The sequence below is a fragment of the Notamacropus eugenii genome, chromosome 4, assembly GCF_028372415.1.
Source record: "Notamacropus eugenii isolate mMacEug1 chromosome 4, mMacEug1.pri_v2, whole genome shotgun sequence".
Lineage (NCBI taxonomy): Eukaryota > Metazoa > Chordata > Mammalia > Diprotodontia > Macropodidae > Notamacropus > Notamacropus eugenii.
This window is the reverse complement of record NC_092875.1, coordinates 175,228,901-175,240,925: the sequence shown is the minus strand read 5'-3', so window position 1 is coordinate 175,240,925 and position 12,025 is coordinate 175,228,901. Positions and strand designations below refer to the sequence as shown.

Below are 12,025 nucleotides of genomic sequence, written 5' to 3'. Positions count from 1 at the left end.
GTAATAGACATCAGGAAGAAGGTTTGAGGGGAAAGAAAATGAGTTCAGCTTAGGATATACTTAAAAATGTCTACAAGATATCTAGTTCAAGATGGCAAATGCAGTTGGAGATGTAAAACTGGAGGTTTGGAGAGACAGTATTGGAACAAGTAGATCTGACAGGCAACTGCAGAGAGATAATAATAGAAACCATAGGAGCTAATGAAACATCATGTGAAATGGTACTGAAGGGAAAGAGGCTCATTTAACCTCTCTATGTCTCAGTTTTTTCATTTACAAAATGAGGAAATAGTCACTACTTCACAGGGTCATCGTAAGGATCAAACAAGATATTGTAAAGTGTCCTTCAAATCTAATTGCAATAGATAGACGTCAGTTATTATTTTCATAGAATCTTTTTGCTAAAATTCATCATGAACTACAAGACAAGATATACCAAGTGTCCCATGAAATTATTTTTTATGCTGCTTTTGGGTAGCTGATCAAATAAATCTATCAGTTCCTTAATTTGTCTCTCCAAGGAGAACTTGTGAGGTCCCCTTCAATTTACAACTAACTTAATTTTATATTCAGGATTCATCTACTAAAAGAATATCAGTATTGATGTGGTTTGGTTGATCTAACAGTATGTCACTGTGGAAGTAGAATGAGGGGAATTTTTTTATTTGTCTTTTATTCATACTTTAATATGACCAAAGAATTCAATAATTTTTTGGTCAATCTAGTAGTGATGAACTTCTCCATTAAATAGGTGGTTTCTGGACAATAAATTTAATCTTTACCTGGGACAATACTCAAAATGTTTTCAACCTAGTAAAAGACCCCAGAGCTTATACTCTGCTGACTTAGCTCTTAACAACTCAAGAGAGTCAGTTCCACATCAATCTGAAGCATTTGTGTAAATTTGTAATTTCAGATTTTTTCTATCTACAATTTTGTTGAGTTTAAATGTGGTATCTCAAGAACAATATAAACTCCTTGAGGTCAGGGACTGCTTTTCATTTTGTATTTCTATCTCCAGGGCCTAGCATAGCGTCTTTCAAACATTATGGACATAATAAGAACATGTTGGTTACAAAACAGGAAAGTACTGGATATGTAATTTGGCTATCAGGACTTATGCCAAAAACTGTGTAGACAGGGAGAGGGCAATAAATGGGGAAAACCACCTCTCAATTCATGATGATGAGATTTATATGAGCACTTTATCTAAAATACAAATACTGAAGAGAGAGAGATAGAGACACAGAGAAAGACAGGCAGTAAATAGTTAGGCCTGGGGTCAGGCACTTACTAGCTTGTGAACCTAAGCAAGTCACTTGCCCTTTCTCAGCATCAATTTCCTCAATCATAGAATGGTGATAATAATAGCAGTCAGCTATCAGGATGGTTGTGAGGATCAACTGCAGTAACAAGCACTATTAAAATGCTTATCTCCCCCCCACTATTACACCCTGAGTTATATAAACACAGTTAATATTTTTATAGATTTCTAAAAACTGACATTCAGTCTTATATTGCAACCACCATGAGCACGTGACAAATTCACCATGAAAATCAATGCAGCTCACGAGCTAAAATCTGTTCTGATACAGAGAAGTTGCATGAAGAATTCCACCAAACCTATAGCACTTAACCCACACAGACTGACATACTGTGCAAAGGCATTCACTGGGAAGGATCAAGTATGGCAGAAAACACGGATCGATTATTTAAAAAAGAGGTAAAATACCTATAGTGTACACAGAAGATGCATACCAATCATGAACACTGTCTTCAAAAAGCAAACCGAGAGTGTCCGATATGCGATTCTGAGAGGGGAAGAGTGGGGAATAGCACAAAGGAAAGGACAAGTATCCTCCTGCGCTGGAGTATAAAAGCAGTCCTCCGAGTCTTGGTCGTGCGACGTTTCACTCCTGTAACACTGAAAATCAGGTGAAGTGCTCTGCAAACTGCCAGCCTCCCAGGAGGGAGGAAAAGACAGAATTTCGTCCCAGCGTCGAAAGCTAGTACCACGGCACTAGTCAAAGACAAGAGGGGCAGGAATGTGCGTCACGCGATTTCTGGAGGGTCTGTCCATCCTAAATGCCTCAAGAAAACGCTCGTCCGCACTTCTTGCCTCGTTCCTGAATTTCCCGTAGACTCCCTGAACTACAAAATAAAGACTTTTTTTTTAAGGCGCTGAATTTCTGCAAGCCAATCTTACTGCTGATACTTCCCCCACAAAACGAACGCGACAAGACTCCTCAGCTAAGCGCCAACACACGCTGGGGAATGCCTGGTCAGAAAAGTCCAGGTCCCACTTCAAGCTCCCGCTAGTAACCCGCACCAACATTTCCAGAAGGTCGGCTCCGCACTCACCAACTACTCTGCCAGAACTGCGGAGACGCTGGAAATGTCAACAACTGGAGATTCGGGCACAGATTCGCTCTCAGGAAAGGGACTTGAAGTGACTGAAGAACTAATTCTCGTGTACTCTGGGCGCCGCCATCTTGAAACTCACGCGGGGCCTTTCTGAAAAGCCGCTAAACAAGTCGTCCTGAAAAGTGCCTGAACATAAATAAAGGAGCCTTCGCCTAGCAGCTTCACCAGGCACCCCTCAACTCCCTGTACTGCCAGCATTCTACTCCCTGAGCTTCATTTTTCTGCTCTGAACTCTCAAAGAGCAATCAGCTTTGGGTAGGAATGTATTAAAACTACAGGCAATGCTTTAGCTAGCTAAAAGCCCACAGACTAGAGGAGCATGTGAGGTTGGCCAGCCTGTTGCAACTGACTGGCAAGTTTCAAAACGGGTCCTTAGTGTCACAGGAGCATAGATCTATGGTTGAAAGAGGTCGTTCAGGTCAGCCCTATCATTTGATAAGTGATGCAATTGAAGCCCAAAGACATGAAATAACTCAGGATTCTGAGTAGGAGCGGGTCTCTGAGATCCAAATCTCACTGAAAAGGCAACCACCTCGCTAAATTGCTCAGGCTCTCCTATGAGAGGAGAGTTCTACCATTCCACTTTGGATAATCCTCATTATGAAGGAAGGAAAGAGGAAAGGAAGGGGGAGGGAGGGAGGAAGTAGGGAGGAAAGAAAGAAGAAAGGAAGGGGGGAGGAAGAAAGGGAGGGAGGGAGGAAGGAAGTAGGGAGGAAAGAAGAAAGAAAGAGAAGAAGGAAGGAGGTAAGAAGGGAAGGAGAAAGGAAAGAAGGAAGGAACGAAGGAAAAAAGGAAAGGAGGAGGGAAGGGAAGGAGGGATTTTCTGAATTTTCTTTCTGCAGCTTTCCACCTCATTCTGCCTTGTAGGGCAAAACAAAGTAAGTGTAATCCCTTTTCCATCTGACAGACTTTCGGATACTTGAAAACATCAATCTTATCTGCTCTGAGTTTTCTCCAGGCTTGCCAAATGTCCTACAGGTAGTGAGATTAGAACTGTCTATTTCATCTTCAACCCCAGTGATAGGAACTGCGTCCCACCAGGGGCATACTACAGATTCAGACCCAGGGACGGGATCTGAAAAGACCTAAGAAAACGGGACTAGGAGTTAGGGAAGCCTGCAGCAAGGTGATGCACCTCCTACTTTACTTGGGCCTACTTCTGCCTCCTACACCCCCACACACACCCATCCTGTCTGAACTCCTCTTCCCGGCTCTAGAAGCTGGAAAAGCCGTTGCTCTCCTGCCTGAACCCTGCAGACGGAGCAGCGGCCCTAGCCCCGCACCCCGTGGTTCGGTCCTATTTTCTCTGGCCCTGCATCATCAGTACACTTGAAATGGACCAAACAGCAAATAAGAACCAGGGGGTGGTGCGGAGGGAGAGGGCAGGCGCCCCGGCCAAACAGTCCTAACTTGTTCCCAGCTGAACTGCCCGCCAGCCCCCGGCGGGACCTGCGAATGCCCGCCGATGTTTTGACTTTCCTGGTCTCCCACGCCTCCCCCGCTTAGCTGCCCGCGGAGCTGCCTGTTTTCTTTTTCCAAAACTTCTCGAGCTCTAGAGCCCTCGGAGGGTCCTGGCTGGCGCCTGAGAAGCGGGGAGAGCGGAGTGTCGAGCTCCGGGCCCAGCCCGCGGGCCCTGCCCGGGAGCCGAGGGGAGCTCGCGCCTCCTCGGCCCCGGTTTTTATTCGAGTCCGCCCCTCCGGATCAGGCGGGGCCTCCGGGGAAAGGACCGGTTTGTTTTCTGCCCCACCCCCTCCCAAGATGGCAGCCTCCAGTCGGGCACAAGTGTTAGATCTGTACCGGGTGATGCTGAGAGAGAGCGGCAAGTTCACCTCCTACAATTACAGGTGACCCTCGGCGGGCCGGGGCCGAGGTGGGGAGGGGGCACGCGCGGCCTGGGAGCGTCCAGCTTCCCCCACAGCCCCTGGGAGGGCAGCGCGAACCCACGCCGGCTCCGGAGGGCTACCCGGAGCGGGGACCTGGGGGGCTGGGGCTGGGTGTGCGAGGCGGCTGTCCTGCTGGTCTGTGTCCTGTGAAGCCTGTGGATCCCTTCCCGGAACGAAGCTCTGGAAGGCGTGAAGCAGAACACATGGGGTGACGGAGAAAGCCGACCCTGTGATAATACGGTTGTCTAACTGCGGGGGGAGGCGGCCCCCCGGCCCGGCCGTGCGCTGCTCCTCAGCAGGGAGTGTGCTGGGAGACGGTCCGGGCCGACACAAAGCCCTCTCTGCACGATTACTGAGGTTCTAGTGATACGTATTCATAGTAATAATAGTGAGTGGTAATGGCTAGCACCCCCCCCCCAAGACTGGCAGAGTGGTGGGCACGTGTCACCTCCTTTGCTCTCCAACTCCAGGAGGTCATTTACGGTAATAAGGTGTGCGGGACACTTCTTAATGGTGTAAACGGAAGGACAAGTTTCTCTTTAAAGGAGGGATGGACATTTTGCTTAAAAAACCAAAAATAAGTATTGTAACAGGAAAGAGGAAAAAAAGAGGAGGAGGAGGAGGAAGGGAAGGTGCAAGGGACTGAACTGTGTTCCCCTCCTCTTTGACCCTTCTGGTCTCCTGTGCCCTTGGCCAAAGCTCAGGCTTTCAGAGCTCCTGGGAAGAAATTAATGCATAACCTGTTGCATGTGGGACTTCACCTAGGGAGAGAGGAGGTAGTCTCCCAAGTGACTTGTTATAGAGCTTTCTGTCTTAGTCCAAGTTTTGGCTACCATATGGTTTGGGAGATTTTTCCCCCTGTAATATGATTCTGACATGCTAGAAATTCAGGTATCTCAGCTTTCAAACCAGCTAATGTGCTTCAGAGTTTCATTAACAAAAGTGGAGGGAAGTGAGAAGCAGACTATTCATACCACATTTGGAGTATTGTATTCAACTCTGAACTGAACTCTTAGAAAAGAACTTAAGTTGTCTCTCATACAGAAATAGGTATACCAGGATGATGATGAGACTCAACCATCTTAATAGAAAATTATTTGAAGTAACTGGGGATATTTAACCTGATGATATGATAGATACTGTCAGACATTTTGAAGGTTGTAATTTGTGGTTCCAGAGGGTAGAAGTAATTTCATTGCATAGATATAATGGCAAACTTCAGTTTAGTGTAAAGAAAAGGTTCCTAATCATTTTAGACAAAAAATTAAGTAGGCCCTCACAGGAAGTAGCGGGTTCTTCTATGACGGGTAGTGTTCAAGCAGCAGGGGGACGATCACTGGGCAGAATGTTGTAGTGAGGATTTAGGCATTGTGTAAAGGTAAAAGGTAACTTCTAGCATTCATTCATTCAGAAAGCATTAAAATACCTACTGTGTACCATGTCAGGGAAAGATGCAGGTTTATTTGTTGTAGGACTTGGAGAATACCCTTAAGGAAATTCCAGTCTAGGAAAAGGATAATACAAAAACACAGATAACTGCGATGTGCAAGAAGTATATTACCAAATGCAAAACACAGTGTTCTGAGGTGCAATGAAAAGGTCATTACCACTGGGAGAGATCTTTGAAGGCTCAGTGGAGGAGGTAGGATTTGAGGTGGGCTTTTCAAGATAGTAAGAATGCAGTAGGCAAAGAGGGACATGGATAATATTTCAGTAATAGGAAATGGCATGAGCAAAATCATAGGAGTATGGTGTCAAGTTCAAATAGAAATGGATCCCTGCAGGTTGCATATTTAATAAAAAGCCACAAATTACCATTATGTAGTATTTTTGTATATTTTAAAACATTTTCCAATTATATTTTGATCTAGTTCTGGCAGCACTTGGGGAATCTTGCAGGACATCAGGTGACCCTAAGAGTTTGACCCCTCTGCAGTAAAACAATCTTAGAGGAAAGAATGACTGGAATGGAGGGTGCTAAACCTTATTGCCTCCTCTTGTGTGCTAAGCCCTACCCCAACATCCCATACCTCACTCTTGCATGCAAATTGGTAGAATCATCCTGGTCTGTGCTCCTGACCTCTAAGAACTTAACTCAGATCCATCTGGTTACAAGGAAACGGTATTTTCTGTACTTGTAATAGGAAGAAGACTGAGACATTGTTAGAGACTATACTTGAATTCTTCCCCAGATTAGGGTAAAAATTATTAGCCACAAGAGTCCTCATGGTATAGTATAAAAAAACACTACAATTAGAGCAAAGAAATTTGAATTTGAATCCCAGTTCTGCCAAAACAAAAACAAAAACAAAAAAACAAAAAACCCTACTTTGGGAAAACGTTAGATGGAATTCTAGACCTTGAGTCATCAAAAAAGGAAATCAAATTCAGCCTCAGACACTAGTAATGTGACACCAGGTAAGTCACTTAACCGCTCTCTGCCTCAGTTTCTTCATTTGGAAAGTGAGGATAATAATAGCATCTACCTCCCAAGGCTACAAAGAAAAAAGTGAGAATATTGGGAAATCATTTTACAAATCTTAAAGTGCGGTACAAAAGCTAGTTATCTAGTTTCATTGTTGTTACACTGCAGAATTTGAACTTCACTTAAGAGGCACTAGGGAGCCACCTGAGGTTTTTTTTTAGCAGAAGTGTGGCACAACCAGATTTATGCAGGAAAAAAAATTAGTAGGGCAGCAAATTAAAGGATGTATTGAATAAAAAGAGTAAAGGTAAGAAAACTCTTTAGAAAGTTCTGATAGTACTCTAGGCAGGGAAGACTGGAACTAGGGTTGTAGCAATATGAATAGAAAAAGGTTAGGTTCAAGGGGTACTGCAAAGAGAAAATGGAAAGGAATTGCTAATGTATTAGAAACTGGAGATGAGGTTCATTTCAAACACAGGTAATCAGGACATTGGAGGTATTCTCTCACACACACACGCACACACCCCATGAAGTAAGGAGAAGCAAATTTAGGCGTAAAGATAATTCATTTTTAAACAAATTAACATTTGACCACAGCTCATTGTAGATATGTAAACAGAAAAGAATTTAATATGTCCTAACAAGTTGTTCTAGGCCAATTCTGTAGCTTCAGTTAATAAGCATTTATTAAGTGCCTACTATGTTCCCCCATTCTAGATAGATAGATATTTTCAGATGGTAGAAGAACATTAACATCAAGAATTAGAGAAGGCCACATGTAGTAGATGGCCCTTCCATTGTGCTCTAACAAAGCTAAGGAATTCTAAGAAGCAAAGATGAAGAAGGGATTCATTCCAGGCCTAGGAGGCAGCCTGTACAAAGCCTGGAGATGGAATGCCATATAAAGGGAGCCCTGAATAAACCAGTTTGGCTGGAACATAAGTATGTCAAAGGGAATCGCTTTGAATAAGTCTGGAACAGTAGGCTGAAGACCAATTGTGAAGTATGTCAAGTGCCAGAAGAGTTTGTACTTATCCTCCCGGCAAGAGGGAAATGCAGGTACTTTTTGAAGCAGGAAAATGATAGGATCCAACTTGAGCTTTAAGAGTACTTCACTTTACCCAAAGGGCTATAAAAATGTGCATACCTTTTGATCCAGCAATACAACAACTAAGTCTGTATCCCCAAAAAGATCATCAAAAAAGGAAAAGGACCTACATATGCAAAAATATTTATAGCAGCATTTTCTGTGGTGGCAAAGAATTGGAAATTGAGGGGATGTCCGTCAGTTGAGGAATGGATGAACTAATTGTGGTATATGAATGTAATGGAATACTGTTGTGCTATAAGAATTGATGAGCAGGCCAACTTCAGAAAAACCTGGAAAGACTTAATAAACTGATGCTAAGTGAAGTGAGTAGAATCAGAAAAACAGTGTATACAGTAACTGCAACTTTGTGTGATGACCAACTTTGAAAGACTTCGTTCTTCTCGGCAATATAGTTCTAAGACAATTCCAAAAGACTCATGGAAAATGCTAACCAATTCAGAGAAAGAACTGTGGAGTCTGAATGCAGATTGAAGCACATTGTTTTCTTTTGTTTGTTTTTCTTTTTTCTTTCTGGTGGTTTTTCCCTTTTGTTGTGATTCTTTCACAACATGATTAATGTGGAAACATGTTTAATATGATTGTACATGTTTAGCCTTTATCAGATTGCTTGCCATCTTGGAGGGGAGGAGAGAACAGGGAGAAAAAAAGTTAGAACTCAAAAGCTTATAAAAGTGAATGTTGAATACCATCTTTACATGTAATTGGAAAACAATAAACTGCTATTAAGTGGGCGAAAAAAGAATATCTCCCTTTGGCAGCAATATGGGGGATGGATTAAAAAGGGAAGAACATTGAATTAGATTAGAGTTAGGAGATATTTGCAGTAGTCCAGAGCAATATGTGAGGAGAAGATGCCAGCTAGTGGAGAGGAGAGTGGTAGGAGAGGTACAGTATTTGACAACCGATTGCATGTGTAGCATAAAGCATCAAGAAAAGTCAAGGATGATTCTAAGGTTATCAACTTGGTCATAGAAAGGATATTTGGTAACCTCCATAAGAGTGGGAAAGTTAATAGGAAGTCTTTTGTAGAGAAAAATGAAAACATTTTTGTCAGTGAAATGAAAGAGGCTACCTTCCCAGCTCTGTCACTATCTGTGTGAACTTGGGCAAATTCTTTAACCTCTATGATCCTCAACTCAATGAACTTGTAAGTACTCTTCCAGCTCTGGCAACCCATGAATCTAGGACAGCAGTATCTAGAGAAGGCTTGTTTTGCTTTTTAGGGTATTAGGTATAACCTGACTCCAACCTATCTTTCCAGGCTCTTTGTACATTTTTCTCTCCATTCTGTGATCTTACTATTCCTCTGTCCCTTCTACATGACATTCCATTTACCATTTCTGAGATGTCTTCCTATGAGACTGTATACCCCATTCATGAAATAATTTTTCCTTTAAACCTCAACTCAAGCACCACTTTCTGTATGAAGTTTTTCATGACTCCATCAACTACTAGTGTTCCATCCCTCAAAGTACCTTGTATCTGCCCACTTTTGTATTTGTGTGAATTCATTCTTTTTATATCTTTCCCAGTCCCCAGAGCCTAGCATAGTACCTGGCTTTGACTGATTGATTGAGTGACAGTTAAGCAAAAAAAGAAGAGCCAATGAAGAGAGAAAGATTAATGATGCAAGAGGGAGAGAGAGAGAGAGAGAGCAAAGCTCTGGAGGATGATGAAAGGAATGGGGTAAAGAACATTGACTGTAGTGTTAGCGTTGGGGGAAGAGAAGGAAGTCCTCCTTTTCCAGTGAGTCAGGAGGCAAGGAAGAGAGGTTAGGTTGAGAGAAATATTGAAGCAGGGAAGAATGTGTGATCCATAGGTGGGAAAGAACAATCAGAGTATTTCAATCAAGTGGCTTTAATCTCAGTATAGTAAGAGGCAAGGTCATCTGCTGAGGGTCAGGGAGTAGGGAGATGAGGGAAGGATAAATTCAACACTTAAGGAATATGAAAAAAGTTTGAAACAGTTAATTGTAGTGGGAGTTATTTAATCTCTAACTATTTGACCAATTCTGCCCTTCTCCCTTGATGAAGTCAAAGATAGTAATGGGCAGAAAGTAGAAAATGAAGTTGGTTAGTTAGTTGGTTGGTTGTTGTCCTTTGTTCTCAGAGAGGACCAAAATGACATGACTATGCTAGAGTCAGGTTTTAATTTGTCAGCTGTGGCTGATCAGAACAATACAAGCTTAAAATGCTCTACCACAGGTCAGGCACAGATAGTCCATGTGAACATTTGGGGTGGATTCTCCAAGTTTTCTCATCCTGGGTTTCCTTTGAGCTGTTTCTGTTGTGCTTTGCTTATAGAGTATAGCACCTTCTCTGATGTGGGCATGCCGTGTTGGGTAGTTTTGTGCCAGTGTTCTCCCATGTCACACATCAATTCCAAGTTCTTAAGAGAGACCTTTACAGTGTCCTTGTATTGCTTCTTCTGATCACTATGTGAAAACTTGCCCTGTGTGAGTTCTCCATAAAATAGTCTTTTTGACAAGCTTATGTTTTACATTTGAACAATGTGGCCAGCCCACCAGCGTTGTGCTCTCTGAAGCAGAGTTTGAATGCTTGGCAGTTTAGTTCAGTAAGGACCTCATAGTCTGGTACCTTATCCTGCCAGGTGCTCTGCAGAATCTTCCTAAGACAATTCAAATGGAAGCTATTTAATTTCAGGTTCGGATTCAGTTTCAGAAAATGAGGTAATATGTTAATAAAGTGCTAAGACATGTTAATACCCTGTCATTCCTTCATAAAGTGTAAAGGAGTTTTCCTTGACTGAGTTAGAAAGGGAGTCTGAACATTAATTGCTCAAAGATGGTCCACAATTGAATGATCCTCAGAGGGCTGAGATCTCCAATTTGGGAGCCAGTTGTAACCCGGGTCAGCAGTTAGACAGGAACCTAGCCCCTGAAAAAGAATTGTTCTTCACCTTTGATAGTGCAGTAGGAGTCAAGGAGGAAGGGATTACTCTCTTCTCCCTCTCTGCCCCATCCATCAGCCAACCACTTTAAAGTAGAGGTGTTCCACCAAGAGGAGACCCTACATTTAGTTGGAAACAGAAACACATACTGACTAGAGAGAGGTGAACACAGAGAAGTGGTGATTTAAAGAAAGAAGCAGCTTCAAGGAACATGACTCTTGGCAACAGAGAAGGAAGCTAGCTGTAAATTCAAGGGAGAGCTGACCCTGACCCTGGAAACCTAGCTAAATAATTCTATCGTCCAAGACCATTTGCCAAGTGGAGGGATGGCTGTGCGAGATCTCCATGACACTTCATATCCCCTGTGGTACCCGATGTATAAGTGTTTAATTAGTTGCTCTTTATCTTATTCATTACATTATTCTTATTTCATTCCATCTGAGTAAGACTAACGTAGTGAATAAGATACAGAAGCAAAACCAAGATTTGTCCCTCCAGCCCTAACCCTTACTGCCTGTTCGACATTCCAGACTACTTATGGGCATCTAAAGTCCAATATATTCATTTGTTCTTTACCCTCAACTCCCCCACCTTAACCAACTTCACTGTTATTATTAAGGGTACCACCGTCCTTCCAGGCATTCTAGTTTACAACCTCAGGGTCATCATTCTCACTCACTACAGCTATCCATTAAGTTGCCAAGTCTTGTGGTTTTGATCTATACATCTTTTAGGCAATCCCTTCTCTACTCACACAGCCACTGCCTTGGTTGAGGCCCTCCTTGCCTGGAATCCCATGGGCTTCAAGTTGTTCTCCCTCCCCTCCAGGTTTTTCCCACTGTAATCCAGCCTTCACATGGCTGCCAAAAGTGATTTTCCTAAAGCACATTCTGATCACTCAGTAAACTCTCAGTTACCTCTGTGGACTCTTCTGTGTGGCATCTGAAGTTCTTCACAACCTGGCCCCTTCCTACTTTTCTAGACTTCTAACACTTTAATCCCCTCTATACACTCTGTGGTCCAGCTACATGAGCTAACTCCCCATCTCCCATTCGCATGCCTTGGTACTGACTGTCCTCCACACTGGGGAGCTTATCTTCACTTATTTGCCCAGGTTTCCTCTAGGCCTTCACTCAGCTCAAACCCCGTCTTTAACAGGAAGTCTTTCTCTATCTTCCTACTTACTAGTGACTTCTCCACTTTCTAGTGACTAGCAATTAGAGTTACTTTCTATCTACTCTGTATGTATCTGCATATACATAGGTATTCCCT

General features: G+C 42.9%; 2 protein-coding genes across 14 annotated transcripts in view; one reads left to right on the top strand and one right to left on the bottom strand.

Moving 5' to 3' along the window:
• FARS2 (phenylalanyl-tRNA synthetase 2, mitochondrial) overlaps positions 1-2,708 on the bottom strand; it is a 643,321-nt gene extending 640,613 nt beyond the window's left edge. For 2 of the 9 annotated variants that reach the window (XM_072603724.1, XM_072603722.1), the window contains exon 1: positions 2,362-2,692. The gene's annotated coding sequence lies outside the window, so the exon portion shown is untranslated. Of the gene's footprint in view, positions 1-1,758; positions 2,333-2,361 lie in introns of those variants that run through there. The other 7 variants (XM_072603721.1, XM_072603730.1, XR_011965889.1 and 4 more) reach the window with 6 other exon arrangements.
• Positions 2,709-3,501: 793 nt separating this feature from the next.
• LYRM4 (LYR motif containing 4) overlaps positions 3,502-12,025 on the top strand; it is a 211,744-nt gene continuing 203,220 nt past the window's right edge. For all 5 annotated transcript variants that reach the window (XM_072603739.1, XM_072603736.1, XM_072603735.1 and 2 more), the window contains exon 1: positions 3,502-4,268. In XM_072603739.1, coding sequence (XP_072459840.1) covers positions 4,183-4,268 — 86 coding nt within the window. In that variant the 5' untranslated portion in view covers positions 3,502-4,182. The remainder of the gene's footprint in view (positions 4,269-12,025) is intronic.